Source organism: Oncorhynchus nerka, linkage group LG6 (genome assembly GCF_034236695.1).
Source record: "Oncorhynchus nerka isolate Pitt River linkage group LG6, Oner_Uvic_2.0, whole genome shotgun sequence".
NCBI lineage: Eukaryota > Metazoa > Chordata > Actinopteri > Salmoniformes > Salmonidae > Oncorhynchus > Oncorhynchus nerka.
In genome coordinates, this window is record NC_088401.1 from 53,137,625 (window position 1) to 53,162,798 (window position 25,174).

General features: G+C 41.2%; 1 protein-coding gene across 1 annotated transcript; it reads left to right on the forward strand.

Annotated features, from left to right (window-relative positions):
* Positions 1-139: 139 nt before the first annotated feature.
* LOC115130625 (adhesion G-protein coupled receptor G2-like) lies at positions 140-24,648 on the forward strand. The gene is made up of 23 exons (XM_029661954.2): positions 140-271; positions 624-706; positions 872-1,495; positions 3,591-3,671; positions 3,795-3,902; positions 4,075-4,166; positions 4,274-4,341; positions 5,919-5,955; positions 6,236-6,261; positions 6,641-6,783; positions 7,468-7,597; positions 13,407-13,513; positions 13,640-13,844; positions 13,987-14,152; positions 15,250-15,399; positions 15,550-15,669; positions 15,745-15,897; positions 15,984-16,105; positions 16,324-16,592; positions 21,256-21,361; positions 21,478-21,764; positions 21,854-21,955; positions 22,064-24,648. The coding sequence occupies exons 2-23, from the start codon at positions 631-633 to the stop codon at positions 22,222-22,224; spliced, it is 3,333 nt and encodes a 1,110-aa protein (XP_029517814.1). The 5' UTR covers positions 140-271; positions 624-630; the 3' UTR covers positions 22,225-24,648.
* The last annotated feature ends 526 nt before the right edge of the window (positions 24,649-25,174 follow it).

Consider the following 25,174-nt stretch of genomic DNA (forward strand, 5'->3'; position numbering starts at 1 on the left):
AAGCATGGTCCAGCTGCCCTCTGTTGCATTAGTTCGTTTTATTGCTAATTAATAAGTAACCTAGGGTACTAAATGAGAGGGCGTGGAGGTCTTCTTAAAGATAAATACACTAAAGTCTCCCTCCTTCAACAAAGACTATTATCCCAGGAGGTCAACCTTTTCTCTTTACCTTCCATTGAGTATTATAGACATATAAGAGACAATTTATTAAACTCATTTGCTTGTGTTTTCTGGCAAAGGAGAGTGCTGTTTGGACTGGGGAATGACACAGGTAAGTCATAGTTTTGTTTGCATGTACAGTGCCTTCTGTCTACTTTAATACACACAAGTGAATTTTTCCCAATACTTTTACTCCCCTAAAGTGGGGGGACTATGTACAAATTACTAAATGGTTCACCTGATATGGATGAAAATCCCCTCAAATTAAAGCTGACATACTGCACTTTAACCTTATAGTCATTGTTATATTTCAAATCCAAACTTTTGGAGAATAGAAGAGAAAATGCTACCCTGTCCCAATAATTATGGGGGGCACTGTACTGATAACAATTCTATTTGCAGATAGTCCTAGTCCTTGTTCCCCTTTTCTGACATGAGAGATATTGTTCCTCTTTTGTCTTTAGACTCGTGATGGATTCTGCCAGGAGACCCTGTTTAATAGCTGTGTGTTTATCAGTACTGGCAGCCACTTGTCTTCCATGCTCTGGTATGGTCATAAATATACTGTATAATAATGTAATTATGAAGCATTAGTGTTACAGTAGTATCAATCAAATGTGTTATGGCTTTGACTGAAGACAGGAGGAGTTTGGTGAAATTGTCCAAAAATGTCCAATGTCAATGTATGATATTGGTTCTGTCTCTGTACCAGGCTCCCCAGGCCCCAGCCTGTGGGGTAAGAAAGTGGTGTTCATGGGCCGTCACTGTGTGTGGCAGCTGGATAAGGGGTGCGTAGTGCCTCCCCTGGAAGAGCTCAGTGTGTGTGTGCACCTATACCGGGAGATCGCAACATCTGAGTGGACAGGCTTCGTGTACAAGGCGCCTGGCGAGAGACAGGTAGAGCTGGGTCTGGCAGGCCGAGGAGGGTTCTTGGTGGCATGGCTGTTTGGGCATCAGTGGTCCGTACCAGAGGATCTGCCCCTGAAATGCTGGCACAATGTCTGCCTCACCTGGTCCAGCCACTCCGAGAGGCTCCGGCTCTACATCAATGGGAGCAGTTGCCTGGACGCCCATGTTAACGCCACCCTGCCCCGGCGACTGGCCTACAATGGCACCCTGACCTTGGGGGTGTCCCATAACATAGTGGGTGGGGTGATGGAGTTTGAGAATGGAAAGAACTTCCTGGGTGCCATCAGCCTGTTCAGGATGTGGGGGCATGAGCGGACAGCTGAGGTGCGGGCCCAGAGCTGTATTGATGGGAACGTGGTGAGATGGGACAACAACGACTGGGATTACCAGATTTGCCTACCTGAAGATGACACCAACATCCAGTGTGGTTAGTTTCCATACATATTGTGTTCTACTGTGGGTGCTATTTTGAGTTCTATTAAAAGGGCTCCATTGAACAAATGTACAATAAAGGACAAAAGTTATACATTTGCCATTTAGCAGACACTCTTATTCAGAGTGACTTAAAATCAAATCCAATCAACTGGTATTGGTCACATACACATGGTTAGCAGATTTTATTGCAAGTGTAGCGAAATGCTTGTGCTTCCAATTCAGACAGTGCAGTAATATCTAACAAGTAATCTAACAATTCCACAACAACCACCTAATACACACAAATCTAAGTAAAGAAATGGAATAAGAATATATACATATAAATATATGGATGAACAATGACTCAGCGGCATAGGCAAGATGCAATAGATGGTATAAAATACAGTATATACATATGAGATGAGTAATGCAAGATGTGTAAACATAATTGAATTGGCATTATTAAAGGAGCATTATTACAGGAGAAATTCGGGTAAAGTGCCTTGCTCAAGGGCATATCGGCAGATTTTTGTTCTCCCCTTCATCTACACTGATTGAAGTGGATTTAACAAGTGACGTCAATAAGGGATCATAGCTTTCACCTGGTCAGTCTATAATGGGAAAAAAACAAGTGATTCATGTTTTGTACACTCAATGTACAGTTTAAGTCGGAAGTTTACATACACTTAGGTTGTAGTTATTAAAAGTATTTTTTCAACCACTCCACAAATGTATAGTTCACAAACTATAGTTTTGGCAAGTCGGTTAGGACATCTATTTTGTGCATGACACAAGAAATTCACTGTATCACAATTCCAGTGGGTCAGAAGTTTACATACACTAAGTTGACTGTACCTTTAATCAGCTTGGAAAATTCCAGAAAACAATGTCATGGCTTTAGAAGCTTCTGAGACCCTGCCGCCCCTATGGTTCTCAATCAAGGATAACAATTGACAGCTGCCTCTGATTGAGAACCATACCAGGCCAAACACAGAAATAGAAAATCAAAGACAAACTAACATAGACAACCCACCCAACTCACGCCCTGACCATTCTAAAACAAAAGACAAAACAAAGGAACTAAGGTCAGAATGTGACAACCGCTCAGGAAGGAGACGTGTTTTGTCTCCTAGAGATGAACATACTTTGGTGTGAAAAGTGCAAATCAATTCCAGAACAACAGCAAAGGACCTTGTGAAGATGCTGGAGGAAACAGGTGCAACAATATATATATCCACAGTAAAATGAGACCTAAATCGAATTAACCTGAAAGGCCACTCAGCAAGGAAGAAGCCACAGCTCCAAAACCTCCATAAAAAAGCCAGACTACAGTTTGCAACTGCACATGGGGACAAAGATTGTACTTGTTGGAGAAATGTCCTCTGTTCTGATGAAACAAAAATAGAACTGTTTGGCCATAATGACCATCGTTATGTTTGGAGGAAAAAGGGGGAGGCTTGCAAGCCGAAGAACATCATCCCAACTGTGAAGCACGGGGGTGGTAGCATCATTAGGTGGGGGTGCTTTTCTGCAGGAGGGACATCTCAGATATCAGTCAGGAAGTTAAAGCTTGGCCGCAAATGGGTCTTCCAAATGGACAACGAACTGAAAAAGCGTGTGCGAGCAAGGAGGCCTGCAAACCTGACTCAGTTACACCAGCGCTGTCAGGAGGAATGGTCAAAAATTCACCCAATTTATTGTGGGAAGCTTGTGGAAGGCTAACTGAAATGTTTGACCCAAGTTAAACAATTTAAAGGAAATGCTACCAAATACTAATTGAGTGTATGTAAACTTCTGATGAAAGAAATAGAAGCTGAAATAAATCATTCTCTCTACTATTATTCTGACATTTCACATTCTTAAAATAAAGTGGTGATCCTAACTGAACAAGACAGGGAACTTTCACAAGAATTAAATGTCAGGAATGGTGAAAAACTGAGTTTAGGGGTATTTGGCTAAGGTGTATGTAAACTTCAGACTTCAACTGTACATGTTCAAACACATACAAATAGCATGCACAAAGCATACACATGGATGCAAATGGAATGCACATTCACATTTTTCACGCTGTTAGGCATACCTATTTGTAATATCTCTCTTCTTCACAGGGGCTTTCCCCAATGTGACAGCCTCTCCTCCCACTGTCACCAACACCACTCCTGGTTCACCAACCAGCACTAATACATCAGGTGACAAAGTTATTTCATAAAATAAAAATGCTGACTGCTATGCACTAAGGAGGACCTGAAATTGGCTTCGATTACATTTTCATAAATCTATTCAAAAGAAGCTGGTTAATTTCTTGTCTGTAGACCCTGTAACCCCTACAGAGACACAGCAACCATCCCTTGGACTGCCTGTAAGTCCCACTGGCCTGTCTACAACCAAAGAACCTTCAGACCTCAACTCAACAGGAACAGGTCAGCCAATAAGACACATTTGATTATAGTCTGCTATCGCAAGAAATATGCTTCATTTTCATAGAAAAATCTCAGTGGCTCTGAAGTTCTTTCCGTCTCCATGGGTGCAATATTCAAGGTTAGAGATGAAGGCTGTTCAAATGTACAATGATTTCCACTGTTATGCTGCTAGGCATTGCATCCACCTTCTACAGAGTTCAAATGAAGCTGAACATGACAATGACTGTAACTGGCAGCGACCCAGGGGAGACCATTCAGACGTGGGTAAGAAACACAACAATGACAACACTGAAACTGGAAGATGATAAACGTACAATGACATTCTCTTCGATATAACTTTTTTATACAGCGTCTTTATGTATTGGCTACAGGTTCAGAGAAAACTTGGAGAAGTCAGGATGAACGCATTACATTTCCAAATATTTCAATCGACTTATAAGTAAGTCCTCATCATTCACAAATGGCATCACCTACCTACATGAATGTATATGGCTACGTGTAAAATAGCATAATAAAAGCAAGACTGCGTTTGATGTGCAGGGGTGGAAAGAGTACATTTACATTTACATTTAAGTCATTTAGCAGACGCTCTTATCCAGAGCGACTTACAAATTGGTGTGTTCACCTTAAGACATCCAGTGGAACAGCCACTTTACAATAGTGCATCTAAATCTTTTAAAGGGGGGTGAGAAGGATTACTTTATCCTATCCTAGGTATTCCTGAAAGAGGTGTGGTTTCAGGTGTCTCCGGAAGGTGGTGATTGACTCCGCTGTCCTGGCGTCGTGAGGGAGTTTGTTCCACCATTGGGGGGCCAGAGCAGCGAACAGTTTTGACTGGGCTGCGCGGGAACTGTACTTCCTCAGTGGTAGGGAGGCGAGCAGGCCAGAGGTGGATGAACGCAGTGCCCTTGTTTGGGTGTAGGGCCTGATCAGAGCCTGGAGGTACTGAGGTGCCGTTCCCCTCACAGCTCCGTAGGCAAGCACCATGGTCTTGTAGCGGATGCGAGCTTCAACTGGAAGCCAGTGGAGAGAGCGGAGGAGCGGGGTGACGTGAGAGAACTTGGGAAGGTTGAACACCAGACGGGCTGCGGCGTTCTGGATGAGTTGTAGGGGTTTAATGGCACAGGCAGGGAGCCCAGCCAACAGCGAGTTGCAGTAATCCAGACGGGAGATGACAAGTGCCTGGATTAGGACCTGCGCTGCTTCCTGTGTGAGGCAGGGTCGTACTCTGCGGATGTTGTAGAGCATGAACCTACAAGAACGGGCCACCGCCTTGATGTTAGTTGAGAACGACAGGGTGTTGTCCAGGATCACGCCAAGGTTCTTAGCGCTCTGGGAGGAGGACACAATGGAGTTGTCAACCGTGATGGCGAGATCATGGAACGGGCAGTCCTTCCCCGGGAGGAAGAGCAGCTCCGTCTTGCCGAGGTTCAGAGTACTGAAATATCCTACTCAAGTTAAAGTACAGTTACTTCAATTAAGTAAAATTACTGTTGTAAAAAAAGCTACTCGGGTAAAAGTAAAAAGTAGATCATTTAAAAAGTACTCAGAGTAAAAGTTATTGAGTTACTTTTCAAATAAAAACATTGACCTTGATAATAATGAGCTAACTTTGCTAAGGTTACCTTAAGGTTGTTACACATGATCTTTTCCATGCATTCAATTGAAAATGCAAGAGAGGAAATAAATGGAAATGGAAATAAACAGCAACTAAGTTAATTTATTTTATGATTGCAACATCTGTATGTAAAAATACTATTATACTATGAACATATTCAAAATAAATGTAACATTCAAAGCAACTAAAATCAGGGGTGGAAAGAGTAGGCTTCTGAAATATCCTACTGAAGTAGAAGTACTGTTACTTACATTACATTTTACTCAAGTAGAAGTAAAATTACTGACTGAAAAATACAACAACAACAAAAAGGTTCTCGGAAAAGCTACTCAATTACAGTAACTAGAGTAGAGTTGTAATTCGTTACTTTACACCTTTGTCCATGTGTTTTTTTATAGGGACAATGATAAAAAAGAGACTCAAAGAGTGGAGATGGTGAGTATTAAACATTTTGGCTTTTATCAAACATGCAAATTGATTAGGGTATGATTAAATGTCAAATGTAATTTGGGTAGACAAAGCATCATCGCAGCAATAAGGAACCAGTTATACTACTGCAACAATTAATAACCATAATCTTTATTACCACACTGTAAGTCTATGGCTTTGTCTTCAAATAACGTTCAATATGAATAAACAAATGGTTTCCCGGTAGCAATGAATTGTGTGTGTTTGATGAACAGTAAATACTTCCTTGTGGTGTCTTCTCTGTTAGGCTGCTGAGCTGAGAAATCAGAAAAGGTAAGTGATGATGAAACAAACCATGTCTGATCATTCAGAGACGCCTTGATAGATATTGAAAACTACATCTTGATGTAGTATGCAGTTGAAATTACAGTAACCATTATTTGATATTTTACTGAATCATGGGAGGTATGTATCATGATAATCATGGGAGGTATGTATCATGATAATCATGGGAGGTATGTATCATGCATCTCACAATGTTAATTTAGGATCAGTTTTGCCTTTTAGATCACAAGGAAAAAGATTACATGGATACGGAAGACCTGATCCTAGATCAGCAGTCCTATTATTCTGAGACGCTTGATACGTATGGACCCTGGTCTATTAGCAGCTGCCTATGGTTTCGGGTACTCATCCCATGTTGTCTGTATAGGTTTAGATGTACCTTCCATGTTCAGGATGCCGATGCACGGAACGTCATGACCACTCAGAGACTCATCAATGACCTTCTGTCCAGGATCCATTTTGGTGGAGAGATCCAGGTAGACAGCAGAGACGTTCACGTCTCACATATAGGTACAGCACGGCTTTCCTCGATCTGTATTAGATTTGCTGATCTACACTGAGTGTACAAAACATTACGAACACCTTCCTAATATTGAGTAGCACCCCCCTTTTGCCCACAGAGCAGCCTCAATTCGTCGGCGCATGGACTCTACAAGGTGTCGAAAGCGTTCCACAGGGATGCTGGCCCATGTTGACTCTAATGCTTCCCATAGTTGTGTCAAGTTGGCTGGATGTCCTTTGGGTGGTGGATCATTCTTGATCCACAACTGTTCAGCGTGAAAAACCCAGCAGCATTGCAGTTCTTGACACACTCAAACCGGTGCGCCTGCCACCTACTACCATACACCGTTCAAAGTAACTTAAATATTTTGTCTTGCCAATTCAACCTCTCAATGGTACATATACACAGTCCATGTATCAATTGTCTCAAGGCTTAAAAATCTTTCTTTAACCATTCTCTTCACCTACACTGATTGAAGTGACATCAATAAGGGATCATAGCTTTCCTCTAGATGAACCTGGTCAGTCTATGTCATGGAAAGAGCAGTTGTTCCTAATGTTTTGTGCACTCAGTGCATATTAGACTTCATAAGTGAATGAATGGTGTCCACTGCTGTCACCCATCATACTTTCTCAGATCTGTGATTACTTCAGGAAAGAAGGACGGTGCCTGACTTCCTTCCCCCTCTACAGATCCAGGGAGCTGTCCTGAGGACACCCATGAGAGTATCAGGGGTGTGTATATATGGCCAATCAAAGATGCCCAGAAGACAGAAACTATGATCTGTGAGAAGAACAGTGGTGCCAGGGCTTCCAGGAAATGGTGAGAGGCCCAGCTAAAGTTACGTTTGCAACAATGCTTGTTGATTGGTAAACATATGTGCCATCAGTGCATTTGCAAAGTATTCAGACCCCTTCCCTTTTCCACATTATGTTACATTACAGCCTTATTATAAAATAATACAATTAATTGTTTTCCACATCTATCTACACATAATACCCCATAATGACAAAGCAAAAACAGGTTTTTATCCATTTTTAAAAATAAATTAAAAACAGAAATATCACATTTACATAAGTATTCAGACCTTTTTTATATGAGAATCGAAATTGAGCTCAGGTGCATCCTGTTTCCATTGATCATCCTTGAGATGTTTCGATAACTTGATTGGAGTCCACCTGTGGTAAATTAAATTGATTGGACATGATTTGGAAAGGCACATACCTGTCTACATAAGGTTCCACAGTTGACAGTGCATGTCAGGGCGAAAACCAAGCCATGGGGTCAAAGGAATTGTCCGTAGAGCTCTGAGACAGGATTGTGTTGAGGCACAGATCTATGGAAGGATACCAAAACATTTCTGCAGCATTGAAGGTCCCAAAGAACACAGTGGCCTCCATCATTCTTAAATGGAAGAGGTTTGGAACCGCCAAGACTCTTCCTAGAGCTGGCCGCCTGGCCAAACTGAGCAATCGGGGAGAAGGGCCTTGGTCAGGGAGGAGACCAAGGAACCGATGGTAACTGACAGTGCTCCAGAGTTCCTCTGTGGAGATATTAGAACCTTACAGAAGGACAACCATCTCTGCAGCATTCCACCAATCAGGCCTTTATGGTAGAGTGGCCATACAGAAACCACTCCAGTAAAAAGCACAGCCTGTTTAGAGTTTGCCGAAAGTCACCTAAAGGACTCTCAGACCATAAGAAACAAGATTCTCTGGTCTGATGAAACCAAGATTGAAATCTTTGGCCTGAATGCTAGACGTCACATCTGTAGGAAACATGGCACTACGGCGAAGCATGGTGGTTGCAGCATCATGCTGTGTGGATGTTTTTCAGCGGCAGGGACTAGTCAGGATCGAGGGAAAGATGAATGGAGAAAAGTACAGAGAGATCCATGATGAAAACCTGCTCCAGAGCGCTCAGGACCACAGCCTGGGGCGAAGGTTCACCTTCAAACAGGACATCAACCCAGCTCACACATCCCACTCAGAGCCCGGACTTGAACATGATCGAACATATCTGGAGAGACCTGAAAATAGCTGTGCAGCGACGCTCACCATCCAACCTGACAGAGCTTGAGAGGATCTGCAGAGAAGAATGGGTGAAACTTCCCAAATACAGGTGTGCCAAGCTTGTAGCGTCATACCCAAGAAGACTCAAGGCTGTAATCGCTGCGAAAGGGGCTTCAACAAAGTACTGAGTAAAAGGTCTGAATACTTATGTAAATGTGATATTTCAGTATTTAAATGTTTTTTTTAGATATGTGTAAAAACTTGTTTTTGCTTTGTCAGTATGGGGTATTGTGTGTAGACTGATGGGGGGAAATAAAACAATTTAATCCATTTTAGAATAAGGCTGTAACGTAAGAAAATGTGGAAAAAGTCAAGGGGTCTGAATACTTTCCGAATGCATTGTATGGTCAGGCCACGTGGTCAGAAATTCTCAAGGATGTATGGATTATGGTGAGAGCACCATGTATGATACTGTAAAGTAAAATTATGTGTATTAGACCTTGTTAAGCCAGGCAAAATTTAAAAAAAGCTTTATTCAGACAAACAGTCCTCTTAGCCCTTTATGTCTTTCTGAGAATTTGTGTTTCTGAGAATGTGTACTCTTAGTATTATGACAATATTCAGCTTTTTACCTGTTCAATGCCAGAGCTGTGAAAACGGTCAGAGGAAAAAAACACATGTTGCCATAGCGACGGCTCAGTGAGGCCCTCCTTCAATTAACTTCAACACACAATACAATCCTGTTCTATGCGCTCTTCCCTATGTGCACACAATCACCTACTCACAGATGTGACACTGGTGGATCTCTGACTGCTAGCAATCAAGCAAGAATCAATTTCCTTCAACTGAATTATTAGGCTACCAATCAATGTCTCACAACACAGATATTAATATTGCATGAAGATAACCAGACAAGTCCAATAACTGAATGATGAGGATAATCAGTTTTATGGGGCCGTGAATGGAACGCCTCTGCTGTCAGAGTGAAACATTTCCTCATGTTTATTATGCACGCAGTAAAACATTGCCCTAATATTTATTATGCAAGCAGTAAAACATTGTCCTAATGTTTATTATGCAAACAGTGAAACATTGTCCTAATGTTTATTATGCAAGCAGTGAAACATTGTCCCACGTTGTTTCCACGCCATTAAAACAATACAATAAACTATGTGATGACATTGAATCAACGTGGAAAACTGATTGGATTTGCAAAAAGTAAATTTAAGGACACTTCGTGTTTTTTTCACCTAACTTTTAACTTAAATCCAATGACATGGTGAAATGTTTTCTTGATTTCACGTTAAATTCACAGTAGTTGACAACTCAAACAAATATAAATCAAAACTGACGTCTGTGCCCACTGGTTAAGGCTCATACAGGAAGGTTTACTCTAGGTAATAAACATTGAAGACCTTTTAGGGGGCAGGAGCAAATACATTATTTTCATACGGGATGGTTTGGGTTAGATGATTAGCAACAAAACCGACGCGTGCACAACTTTAGCACAAAACAAACAAATATTGAAAACATTTAAACTATATTTCGTCTCCCTGAACTAAAATATAAACACAACATGCAACAATTGAAACGATTTTACTGAGATACAGTTCATATAAGGAAATCAGTCGATTGAAATAAATTCATTAGGCTCTAATCTACAGATTTCACATGACTGGGAAGGGGTGGAGCCATGTTCGGGCCTGGGACCGCATAGGCCCACCCACTTGGGAGCCACCCCCTCCAACTGGGGAGCCAGGCCCCGCAAATCAGAATTCGTTTTTTTTTAACAGACAGACATACTCCTGGTTAGCGTCTCTGGCAACCGAACCAATAGATCGAAAGACCTAGAGTAGCAACCCTAGATTTGTGTCGGGACTATATATTGTGAAATAATTTAATAGTATGAATAAATTAATAAAAATACAGCATTGAAAGTAGGAAAATATGTCAATCATTATTTGAATATTTTGGTAACCTGTTGTATAAAAGTGATAATGCGGTGCGTGCCAACATATCCTCCAAACACCGGCTTCGAGGGTATTATCACGTAACTATGTCCTGCCATGGTATAGGCTCTGAGATTAAATAGGCAATGATGTTGTGCTCCTATTACACAACAATACTGTAGCCTAACGTTACCCATACTGTCAAATATTTTACAGAAGCTACCAGTCTGTACTGTGTTGGCAGAATGTTTTAATGGCAAATTGTTCTGGACCTGTCAGCAGAACGTTTGAATCCCACAACGTTTTGCATTTCCCCTAGCTGGCTAAATTTAACTCCACGATTGACGAAGTTTTCGCACCCAAGGAATAGTGACCAATTACACCGAACAATGTTGTCGGAGCTTCATTCCGCCCACACTAGTCGAAGCTCAAGTAAATGTATTTATTAGGCTATTGGTCCAATTAAATCAGAGACGCACATGGTAATTTGTCGTATGGCTCCTTCGGGAATATAAACCCATCACGGCTAGAAAAGGTAAGGAATTTGTTCTGCATTGGTTGTGAAAATAAAATAAAAATGATCAAGTTTTATGTATAATTATTTTAGATGATAAAGTAATCATATAAAACAGATTATTTTTCTCAAGGCAAATGGCTACATTCTTGTTAATATGTTTTCCAGTTGTTTTATTCATAAATATGCTTTTCATCATATCCTCCATTTGCACAAAATACTTAGGCCTACTCGCCAACTTGCAATACAATATTTCCACCACTAACAGATGTGTATACACGTGGTCTAACGTTTGCCAGGAGGTGAGCATATTGTACATTTTTTTTTAAATTAAAAAGCCAACTGGCGCATTCACATTTTGGGGTATATTTTGTATGGACACACGGTTTATAAATGAGTCCCCTGGAGACTGCGTCCAAGATGTCTGAACATTGTGTTCAAGGTAATTTACTCATGTTCGCATACACCAATTCATGGGCCATCTGTATCTTGGTTGCATCCGGTTTACACGGACCAACATCACATGTACACTAGCCCTCAGTGCACACAGGAAGCAGTGCATGTTTACTTCGACATTATATATGTTTTATAAAGAGTGACAACACTGCCATGTTGATATGTGCTTTGCTGTTGGAAAACCACATTAGAGTCTGACTTTCACGTGTGGCAGATGCACCACCCCCAACTTCACTCCTGTGAGTGACGGAAAATAAAATCAGCAACAATTATTTGAATAATTCAATGGATGTTTTGTGCACAACGTTGGTGACTAAAGTGTCTTATTAGGAATTTTCTAATCTGAGTTTTGTATGTGGCCGTTTTTGGAAATTGTCTTTCTGGGCCAGGTGTCAGTTAAACTGCAGTACCGAAGCAATACTATGACTACTCGAAACAGCTGTTCTTAGACCTGAACCCTGGCACGTTGGGTGGGGGCGGCGAACTTGACGACGTCACAACGACCTAAGGGCATTATGGAAGTCCAGAGGGTACATCATTATGAATAAATCAAAAATGCCCTCATTATGTCGAGATCACAACTTATTTATCTCACTATCACGACATAACAAAAGTTGTTTAGTCAAGATCACAATATCATTTTCTCATGATTATGACATAACAGAAGTTGTTTTGTTGAGATCACAAGATAAACTCTATAAATAGGAGCGGACACAGATTGACAGTATGGCTGGGGCGGCAGAGCCCACGTTGTATCAACGCATATGTTTTTATTGATTACTGCACTAAGGGATGGTACATTTCATGCTAATATTATGCCTTCGTTTGTGTTTGGAGCTCATTTTCAGTTTATAAGTTAGAATGTTACTACCAAGCTAAATGTCCTTACCATCAGCTACGACCTCTTGGGGCATCTCAGCCCTCATGGGGCATTTAAGACCTGAACATGCCTGACAGGCAGCCTGTCTCCTAGGCTGTATGACACCCCCAAGACCACAGCCAATCGCATGCAAGCAACAACGTAGCTCCGGTGCCTTCAGAAGGTATTCATATGTCTTGACAAATTCTACATTTTGTTGTGTTACAGTCTGAATTTTCTCACCAATCTACATACAACAACCCGTAATGACAAAGTGAAAACACATCTTTAGAAATGTTTGCAAATTTATTGAAAATTAAATACAGAAATATCTCATTTACATAAGTATTCACACCCCTGGGAATACTTTGTAGAAGCACCTTTGGCAGTGATTACAGCTGTGCGTCTTTCTGGGTAAGTCTCTAAGAGCTTTCCACCCCTGGATTGTGCAACATTTTCCCATTATTTTAAAAATTCTTCAAGCTCAGTCAAATTGGTTGTTGATCATTGCTAGACAACCATTTTCAGCTCTTGCCATCGATTTTCAAGTAGATTTAAGTCAAAACTGTAACTCAGCCATTCAGGAACATAACATCAAATTGTATTTGTCACATTCGCCGAATACAACATTTGTATTTGACTTATGTTCTCCATGATGACTCCTTAGCCCACCGTCCTTGAAATAATTGTTTTTTATCATTGTAAAAATAGATGTGCAATTATGCAAAATAGCAACATATTGCTTAATGACTACAGATCAGAACAAGACAAGACTGGTCCTCTCGTCTTCTGCTCATTTCACCTTAATCTCCTTTTCTCTTGGTCCCCTTCTTCACATTAGTGAGTTGGATGGAGTGACTGAGAAGGCCAAATGGGCTGAGCCAAACCTGAAGGCATGCAAGCCAATGATCACCATCTCTGATCTGGACAATGTCACCGTCACAGCAAGTAAGCCCCTTGTGCAGTCTAAATACCAGTGACTAGGTTCTGGTGAAATAACAGTAATTTGTCATGTATTATACTGTACCAACGGCATGCATACATAACTTTGGACTTTGTGTCTTTTCCTCCCAGACAACTCAGCAGATGTGGTGGACATGATTGAGGACCTCCTGGGTGCCGAGGGGGACCTGAGTGACTCCCAGCTGGCCACCGTGGTCCAGAAGCTGGATGAGGTTCTGGGAGTCAGCACAGTGACCCCTGCCCTCGGCGAGGACATTGTCAGCATAATCGCTGACATCCTGGGGTCCAGTTCTAACCTATCAGCGGTCGCCAACGAGTAAGGGAAAGGGACAACGGGGAGAGGGAATGTGGTTGCATTACAAGAGTACATTTGAATCTAGCCTCGTCTAATTTTTTGCCTTCACTGCTGTCGTTTATGGCAAATCTGTCACACACATTTCCCATCATGTTCCCAAAAGCATACTGGGTATCACAGGCAGCGTTGGGGACCAGATGGATTTCCCTGAGGAGTCACAAAATGTGACCGTCCCCTCCCTGGCTCTCTCCATGATCAACGTAGATCCAGAGCAGTTCCAGGGCCTCACATTTGGCGTGTCCTCCTTTTCAACTGGCCTTGCTCCAGAGGTAAGTCAGCAATGACACTCTATTTTCTCGTCAGGCACGTACTGGATTTGACAAGCAGTGGCTATCACAGCTGACAGAGATACACTGTCTATGCTCCAGCAGTCAAATACCTGTCCTGTCAATATAAATGTCCGATCCTTTTTTGCTCGAGTCCTTCCTTACTGAAAATCAATAGCATGAAACACTAGACTGTTTTTACTCCATTCAAATGAGGGCATGCCCTTGAATGAACAGAGAAAATGTAGGACACATGCAGAGGTTATTGTGAAACAGCTAAAGGTTTCTTGGAACTGACTCTAGCCTCTAGCATTAATTTCTAGTTAACCTTCAATGTGGAAAAACAGCACAGGATTTAAACTGCGGCGAAACACTGAATGGTAATGAAACTACAACGATTTAAAGGAACAAGAACATTGCTTTACAATAACAGTGTGTATTCCAACACTTGTCCAGTGTTGTCTCTGTGGTGTAAGGACCTATTACATTTAATTCCATGATGGAATGGAGTTATATAGGACGACTTGAATAAAACATATGTTTTGAGTTACTTCAAATCAAAGTTGACAGTTTAGCAGAGGTTATAGTGGGTGCAGTGAAATGCTTATGTTACTACCGCTTAACAATGCAGTAAAATGTCAAACAATTCAAATGTAAGGTTGGAAAAAGGACAAGAAATCAAGAACGGTGTGATAAATCTGATTAAAAATCCAAATAGCGCTGTAGCAGTAGCCAAATGTAATCTATACATACTGTATATACACCTGGAGAATTTACACAAGATCAGCTTAGAAAGATATGTACAGCAGTATATATATTAGAGTAAGTTATGTCAAGAATCCAGTGTATATATACATATGTGGTGTGGATAAATAGTGTAACTAAAATACAATGTACAGTAGTAGAAATATTATGATGAGCACAGTGTGAAACGGGAAGTGACCAGTGGTTCAATGTCTCTATAGCATGAGACAGCAGTGTTGGCTGTGTGTGTGTGTGTCTGTGAGTGTGTTTGTGAGTATGAGGTGTGTGTGGTAGCTTGTGTGTGTGTGTGAGTGTGCATCACCTGGTAAGTATATGTACACCTCTTTCTGTTGTAGATCTTTGTCAACCAGACATTCCTGAGTCAGCCTTACGACGGCACAGTGGCGTCCATCTCTCTGCCCCGTGCCCTTCAGAACTTCTTCCCCGAGGGAAACAAAAAAAAGCGAGTTCAGTTCCACTTCTATGGCACACAGGAGCTCTTCAAGGTGATGACGTATGAGGTGTCTAATTATTTTGGGTCAATTATTCATTAATAAGGAATGATACTCGGGATGTTTCATGGTTTTCTTACTTCAAATGAAAGATTCCAGCAAATGTACAGTAATTCAGTGTTCAAGTTTTATGATCATTCACAGGATCCAGAGACCAACTGGACGCTGAATAGTTACGTGGTGTCTGCCAGTGTCAATAACAGCAATGTCAGCAACCTCGGGAATCCCGTGGTGGTGACACTTACTCACCTCAAGCCCAAAGAGGTGAGGAATAAAAAATAGCTTTATCTTACCACTGAGCGTAGCGATGACGAACTAAATCCTTTTCTTCCCCAACAGAAAAACGACAAGGTGGAGTGTGTGTATTGGGAGTTCCAGAAGAACAATGGGAGTGGTGGATGGGACAGCAACGGCTGTGAGACACTACCAAGCATCTCCGCTTATCAGACCACCTGCCACTGTTACCACCTGACCCATTTTGGCGTGCTCCTGGTGAGTCACCTTTTTCAAATCACACTACTGCGTTAGTGCAGTGCATCTGGACTGATATATTATGCTCCTATTGTGGTGTCCTACAGGATGTGTCCAGGACTCCTATCAGTGAGGCTGACCAGGAGACACTGATGGTCATCTCCTACTTGGGCTGTGGTGTGTCCTCCATCTTCCTGAGCATCAGCCTGCTCACCTACATGGTCTTTGAGTAAGTCAGCATCCAGACAGATAGAATATTGTTCTCTATTTTTCTGTATCCTTTGGCATCTCTCCCCCTTTTCTCTCTGTATTATCTAATCTCCTCCTGTACTTCATCTGCCACTCTCACTATTCCTCTCATTCTCAATCTCTTTCCACTCATCTCCCAATTTCTCACCCTGTGCCTCTCTCTCTATCTCTCACACACTCCTTTCCACTCTGTCACAGGAAGCTGCGTCGAGACTATCCGTCTAAGATACTCATCAACCTCTCTGTGGCTCTGCTGGGCCTCAACCTGGTTTTCCTGATGGACTCTTGGCTGTCCTCCTTTGGCTTCTATAGCCTCTGCATCACCACGGCAGCCATGCTGCACTACTTCCTGTTAGCCTCATTCACCTGGATGGGCCTGGAGGCTGTCCACATGTACTTCTCTCTGGTCAAGGTCTTCAACGTTTACATCCCCTCCTACATCCTCAAGTTCTGCACCCTCGGCTGGGGTAAGCCAAGGCAGTCTGAGGCAAAATAAGGACACTTGTAAAAACATCTTTAAAGTAATTGTCCAATGAAAATATTTTAAAAGCTGTTAACTCATACCCAAATAATGTCGTTGACTCATCCTTTACTTGTATTTGTGGCCAAGTCATAAATTAGATTTTTTTTTTTTTTAAACCCAACTCAAACCGTTTAAAAAATGCTTGCTATTTCCTCATAGAGGATGACGTCATGTTTTTGGCTGAGAGGTCTCATTGGCTCATTAGCTGAGCTGGCCAATCAGCTGTTTTACTTGACATTAATATTTTTATGATTGAGGCTACGAACACAGAGTTTTCGCCCCCGCAACTCTGGAAACGTCTTTCTCAAAACTAAGGATCCGAATAACATTCTGCGCATGTGTGATTTTACGCACACATTCAAGTTTCTCTATTTACACTATGCTTTACTCAGCCTCTTCTGAACCGTCAACCAATTTGAGCGACATGATAATGAAGCCTCATATTTCTGAACAGCTGAAATAACAACTTGGTGATGATTTGAACGAACGTTCCGAAAATATATACATTACCTTCAGCAAGTATTCATACCCCTTGACTTTTTTTTCGCATTCTGTTGTGTTACAGCTTGAATTTAAAATTGATTCAATTTAGATTTTTTTTTGTCACTGGCCTACACACAATACCCCATAATGTCAAAGTGGAATTCTGTTTTTAGAAATGGTTACAAATTAATAAAAAATGAGCTGAAATGTCTTCAGTCAATAAGTATTCAAACCCTTTGTTATGGCAAGCCTAAATAAGTTTAGGAGAAACCATTTGCTTAACAACTAACATAAGTTCATGGACTCTTGTGTGCAATAATAGTGTTTAACAGGATTTTTTATGACTTCCTCATCTCTGTACCCCACACATACAATTATCTGTAAGGTCGGATCACTGCTCAATTATCTCAGTCGAGCAGTGATTTCAAATACAGATTCAACCACAAAGACCAGGGAGATTTTCCAGTAACTTGTAAATAAGGGTATCTATTGGTAGATGGGTAAAAATGAAAAAGCAGACATTGAATATCCCTTTGAGCATGGGGAAGATATTAATTACACTTTGGATGGTGTATCAATACACCCAGTCACTACAAAGATACAAGCTTCATACCTAACTCAGTTGCCGGAGAGGAAAAAAACTGCTCAGGGATTTTACCATGTGGCCAATGGTGACTTTAAAACAGTTACAGAGTTTAATGGCTGTGATAGGAGAAAACTGAAGATGGATGAACAACATTGTAGTTACTCCACAATACTAACCTAAATGACAGAGTGAAAAGTAGGAAGCCTTTACAGAATAAAAATATTCCAAAACATGCATCCTGTTTGCAATAAGGCTAAAATAAGGCTAAAGTAAAACTGTGAAACATTTGGCAAAGAAATTAACTTTATGCCCTGAATACAACGTGTTAGGTTTGGGGCCAATCCAACACAACACATCACTGAGTACCACTCTTTATATTTTCAAGCATACTGGTGGCTGCATCGTGTTAGGGGTATGCTTGTCATCAGCAAGAACAATGGAGTTATTTTGGATAAAAATAAACGGAATAGAGCTAAGCAAAGGCAAAATCCTAGAGAAAAACCTGGTTCAGTCTGCTTTCCAACAGACATTGGGAGACAAATTCACATATCAACAATAACCTAAAACACAAAGCCAAATATACTCTGAAGTTGCTTACGAAGACAACATTGAATGTTCCTGAGTGGCCGAGTTACAGTTTTGACATAAATCGGCTTGAAAATCTATGGCAAGACTGGAAAATGGCTGTCAAGCAATGATCAACAACCAACTTGACAGAGCTTGAAGAATTAAAAAAGAATAATGTGCAAATATTGTACAATGCTGGTGTGCAAAGCTCTTAGAGACTAACCCAGAAAGATTCGCAGCTGTAATCGCTGACAAAAGTGATTCTAACATATGTTGACTCAGGGTTGTGAATACTTATGTAAATAAGATATTTCTGTATTTCGTTGTCAATAAGTTTGCAAACATTTCTAAAAACAGGTTTTCACTTTGTCATTATGGGGTATTGTGTGTAGATGGGTGAGATTTTTTTGTTTATTTTGCCATTTTGAATTCAGGCTGTAATAACAAAATGTGTTATAAGTCAAGGGTTATGAATTACTTCTAAAGGCTATCTGTCTGTTGTTAGGGATATTGCCGTAGCACAAGCAAGACGCAATCTACACATTGCATTGGGGAAAACTATCAGAGTTTTGTGTGATGATGCAATCGTTATAGTTATGCTGCCATAAAGCCATAGTTGCTGAAAAAATAACTCTGCCACCCAATAGCAATGTTTGCACATTAAATCGCTATTGACTGCCTCTGTGTCTTCATTGTTGGTATGCTGTATATTTATAAATATATATACAGTGGGGAGAACAAGTATTTGATACACTGCCGATTTTGCAGGTTTTCCTACTTACAAAGCATGTAGAGGTCTGTCATTTTTATCATAGGTACACTTCAACTGTGAGAGACGGAATCTAAAACAAAAATCCAGAAAATCACATTGTATGATTCTTAAGTAATTCATTTGCATTTTATTGCATGACATTAGTATTTGATCACCTACCAACCAGTAAGAATTCCGGCTCTCACAGACCTGTTAGTTTTTCTTTAAGAAGCCCTCCTGTTCTCCTCTCATTACCTGTATTAACTGCACATGTTTGAACTCGTTACCTGTATAAAAGACACCTGTCCACACACTCAATCAAACAGACTCCAACCTCTCCACAATGGCCAAGACCAGAGAGCTGTGTAAGGACATCAGGGATAAAATTGTAGACCTGCACAAGGCTGGGATGGGCTACAGGACGATAGGCAAGCAGCTTGGTGAGAAGGCAACAACTGTTGGTGCAATTATTAGAAAATGGAAGAAGTTCAAGATGACGGTCAATCACCCTCGGTCTGGGGCTCCATGCAAGATCTCACCTCGTGGGGCATCAATGATCATGAGGAAGGTGAGGGATCAGCCCAGAACTACACGGCAGGACCTGGTCAATGACCTGAGGAGATCTGGGACCACAGTCTCAATTTAAACCATTAGTAACACACTACGCCGTCATGGATTAAAATCCTGCAGCGCACGCAAGGTCCCCCTGCTCAAGCCAGCACATTGTCCAGGCCCGTCTGAAGTTTGCCAATGACCATCTGGATGATCCAGAGGAGGAATGGGAGAAGGTCATGTGGTCTGATGAGACAAAAATAGAGCTTTTTGGTCTGAACTCCACTCGCCGTGTTTGGAGGAAGAAGAAGGTTTTAGTACAACCCCAAGATCACCATCCCAACCGTGAAGCATGGAGGTGGAAATATCATTCTATGGGGATGCTTTTCTGCAAAGGGGACAGGACGACTGCACTGTATTGAGGGGAGGATGGATGGGGCCATGTATCGTGAGATCTTGGCCAACAACCTCCTTCCCTCAGTAAGAGCATTGAAGATGGGTTGTGGCTGGGTCTTCCAGCATGACAACGACCCGAAACACACAGCCAGGGCAACTAAGGAGTGGCTCCGTAAGAAGCATCTCAAGGTCCTGGAGTGGCCTAGTCAGTCTCCAGACCTGAACCCAATAGAACATCTTTGGAGGGAGCTGAAAGTCCGTATTGCCCAGCGACAGCCCCGGAACCTGAAGGATCTGGAGAAGGTCTGTATGGAGGAGTGGGCCAAAATCCCTGCTACAGTGTGTGCAAACCTGGTCAAGAACTACAGGAAACGTATGATCTCTGTAATTGCAAACAAAGGTTTCTGTACCAAATATTAAGTTCTGCTTTTCTGATGTATCAAATACTTATGTCATGCAATAAATGCAAATTAATTACTTAAAAATCATACAATGTGATTTTCTGTATTATTGTTTTAGATTCCGTCTCTCACAGTTGTACCTATGATAAAGTGTACCTATGATAAAAATTACAGACCTCTACATGCTTTGTAAGTAGGAAAACCTGCAAAATCGGCAGTGTATCAAATACTTGTTCTCCCCACTATATATATATATATATATATATATATATATATATGAGTACAGAAATTGTTTGCTCATTGGGAAATGAATATCCAACTAGTCAGTGACAACTGTTTGGAGTTTGTGACAGCAACTATGTGAGCTTGTTGCAGTGTTATAGACACTATGTCCTCAGATTTACTATGATCTTCTATGTACCTTACCTTCTTACGACTCTTGTGTAGCTTGTGAGCGTCACAGAATTTGGGCATGTTCATGAGTCTCAGCTTTTCATAGATATTGTTTAATAGTTTGTATCTCATACGATTGGGACTCTACAGATGTTTTTGTAAAAAGACCCGGCCCCAGTCCATTTGGGGATCCGCTCTTACAAACATCACTCTAGCTCAGCCCCCGTTAATCACACAGACTAATGGTTGGTATTAATGGATGTAGAAGAAGTAGACCAATTGAATGGTGCAACCCATATTGTCAATCATATTGTAAAAAAAAATGAACATCAGTCTATCAATCAAATCAAGGTAAATTAAAGTTATTTAATTTCCTTTTGAGTGTTTTTATATTGTAGTCAGCGATTGAATCCTTCACACGGATCCTGTTTGACCAAGGGAATAGAATGAAGAAGTAAAGTTCTCTGTCTCCACACAGGCATTCCTCTGGTGGTTGTCAGCCTGGTCCTGGCCATAGAGAAGGATGCCTATGGCAATGTTCTATCTGGGGACTCCCTTGACTCTCTACAGGGCTCAGAGCCATTGTGAGTATGCAGCATGGCCAGTTGACCACTGTTACGGATACATGTGATTAATCACATTTCTCTTTCTCCCTCTCTATTTCACTCTCTCTCTGCCTCCCTCTTCCTCCTATTCTCAGCTGTTGGATGCAGAGTAACGTTTTCTTCTACATCACCATCGTGGCATTCGTGCTACTGGTCCTGGTCTTTAACATGGTCGTGTTCATCATGGTTCTGATCCAGATCCGACACATGCAGACCAATAATCCTGCAGCTACAGTAAACAAGCGCAGTGTCATGCATGATCTGAGGGCGGTGGCCAGTCTCACCTTCCTATTGGGTCTCACCTGGCCAATAGCCTTTTTTACCTGGGGACCGGCCAGGGTACCTATGCTCCACCTCTTCTCAGTCCTCAACAGTCTGCAAGGTAAGAGGACCAATATACGTTGTCTACTGTACAATAGAGAGAGAGAGAGAGAGAGAGAGCCCATTATCTTCTCTCCGGCTGTGTTTCAGGGTTCTTTATCTTTGTGTTCCACTGCCTGATGAAAGAGAATGTGAGGAAGCAGTGGAGGATCCACCTGTGCTGTGGCCGATTCAGGCTCAATGACTACTCAGGTACAGTCGAGGGGCCTCCAAGCAGTCTATCTGATATTGCATAAGCCCCATGTGGTTCATAGAGAGTGTTCCTGAGGTTGCTTCATTTTTACCTTTGACCCTGTTTAGATTGGAGCCGCTCCGTGACGATGGGCGGCAGGACCAAGCAAAACCATCTGGTGCACCGCTTTCCGTCTGTCAAGTCTGTCAACACCTCCTCTAGGAAGATCTCTGATGACTCCACTACAGCTAGTGGTAGCTCTTCCCCACCCTACCACCAGTGGGCCTAGTCTACTGTAGCTCCACCAGGGGGCCTAGTCTACTGTAGCTCCACCAGTGGGCCTAGTCTACTGTAGCTCCACCAGGGGGCATAGTCTACTGTAGCTCCACCAGGGGGCATAGTCTACTGTCGCTCCACCAGTGGGCCTAGTCTAGTTCCACAAAGGGTATTAACTTGGCTCCACCAGGGGGCCTAGCCGGGCTCACAACATAGTGCCATAATACCACTCACCTGGAACAATGAGAAACACTTGAGCTCATGACACCATAGCAGACACCTAAGTTCAGTCCATTCTGAATTACACTGTGAAAAGTCCAGATACTCGACTGATTCTATCTAAATGACCAGTATCCTTCCCACGAACTGCTGTATGTCTCTCTGCAGTGCAGTCTCTCTGCAGTGCAGTCTCATCATCCTCGGGAGATATTCATTCATACTCTATGTGCAAGTATTAGCCTGTTCTGTGCTTTAAAGGACATAAGCTCTATTATTATAGGACAGGGAGGCAAGTAGCCTAGTGGTTAAGCGTTTTGGTTCCAGTAACCGAAAGGTCGCTGGTTCGAATCCCCAAGCAAACCAGGTGGAAAATCTGTTTTCTGTACCTTTGAGCAAGGCACGTGACCCTAATTGCTACTGTAAGTCGCTCTGGACAAGAGCATTTGCTGAATGACAAAAAAAAAGTTGACTTCATGTCAGACTATTGTTGTAGAGTATGATCAATATTTTGGTACTTTATGCATTCTCTTTTTAAATGACATTTCTCTTTCTCAAAATCTGTTTCTGTTCTTCTTTTCATGATGTTAAATAAATAAAACATACACATAGTGAAGTTTAAAGAGTCAAGGACGCTTAATGACTTTTTTTGACTTCATAGAAAGAACAGATCTTTTCAAACAAATGTACAAAGCCTCCTTGCTGTTATGCAATGAACTGTAGGCCTACCATTGATCTGTGGATCTGTCACCATTTCAACTGAGAAAAAATCCAGGACATTTCATGACACACGTTATGTTCACCGCCATCTCTAAAAGACTTGAAGGTTGATGAATGTGGGTTGTTTAGCGTAGGGGATAATGCAGTAAAGATATTTTATGTTCAGTCTTTTCTCCATTTCTCCATCTCAAATGCAGCTTATTGTATGAATGGCGTTCTTCCCACGCTCGCCTTTTGACACAAAGATAGGACTACTAAGTAACAATAACATTCTGTATATACAGTAGGGTCCGAAATTATTGACAGCCTTGATAAAGATGAGCAAAAATTACTGTATAAAATAAATAATAAAAATACTGTGCTATATTGTATGCTCAAACAAATTGGGAAATTATACTATTGTATTCCAATACAGTTGCTCAGAGAAAGTCCATGGCAAAAACCGGTGGAATCAATGCTGTTTCCACGTCATTAAAACATATATATATCTATGTGATGATGTTGAATCAACTTGGAAAACTAATTGGATTTGCAAAAAGTCATATATGTAAGGGAAAGTTCGTATTTTTTTCTTTTAACCTAAATCCAATGGCAGGGTGACATTGTTGGTTGATTTCACATTGAATTCAAGTTAGTTGACAACTCAAGCAAATGTAAATCCAAACTAGACATTTAATTGACGTCTGTGCCCAGTGGGAGAGATTTTGTTTAACAAGTAATACTTTTTTTTTTTTTAAAGGTATGGTCAAAATGATTGACAACCCTGTTTTCAATACCTTTCAATACTTCACCTTGCAAGGATAACGGCACTGAGCCTTTTTCTAAAATGTTTTATGAGTTGGAGAACAAATTGGGGGGATGCAATAAAATGCAAATGAATTACTTAAAAATCATACAATGTGATTTTCTGGATTTTGTTTTAGATTCCGTCTCTCACAGTTGAAGTGTACCTATGATAAAAATTTACAGACCTCTACATGCTTTGTAAGTAGGAAAACATGCAAAATCGACAGTGTATCAAATACTTGTTCTCCCCACTGTATTTGTTCTACACTACAGGGTAAAAAAATATTAAGTTGGGGTGCTTCCAATATCTTGTCTGTAAGAAGAGCTTCATGTACTGTATGTGACAGACCTCTGGGGTCTAATACTCTAATACTCCTGGTCTTGTAGGATTTACTGCAGGGTGAGGCCTAGGGCTGAAATGTGGACTAATGCACTTCTTTACAGTCATAGGTCCCATTTCCTAAAGTGTCTCAGGTAGGAGTGCTGTTCTAAGACCAGCTACCCTCTGTCCATGTAACCATATAAATGATTATGAAAAGGCTAAACAGATCCTAGATCAGCACTACTATGTTTAATGAATACAGGCCCTGCCCTGGTATACAGTGTACTCCAATTTATGTGCCTGTTCTGGTACGTTATCACTTTGCTCACTTTGTTGTATGATGGGAGTATGTATTCTCTTTAAATGACAGTGAATAAACCAAGTCAAAGCTGAGTCTTATTTTGGAAAATACATATAATTTGTTTGGCTCATGTGTCTTCCAGACAGTATACACAGTTTGTGGAGGACACGTTGTGAGCATGTTCAGCAGTGTAGTCCATTCAAAATGTCCATTCTCAACACATCTGACAATAAGGCTATTTGTCAAGTACATGATAGCATAACGTCACGTTTCTCATTGTGTTCTTATATTGACTAGTGAAAAGATACCCCACCACATCTCCATTGGTGGCTGTAACTATCATTGTGGTTCTCTGCATGTGTAACAGGAAAACCTCAGTGGTGTCTTTTGTTATTGTCAGTGTACTTTCTGAAATCTGTCATCATTTATCATAATATCAATCACGAATACGGCTCTCGTTTTTGTAAGAGAGCTATTTAAAATAAGAATTTAAAATATAATATTAACATGTTATTACACCCCTAAATTAAAAATAAATAAAAAACCTTTTATTACATTATTGTCTGACATTACTGTGTGAAATGCTCAGCTGTGCATTCTGCCTAAAGGAAAACATCT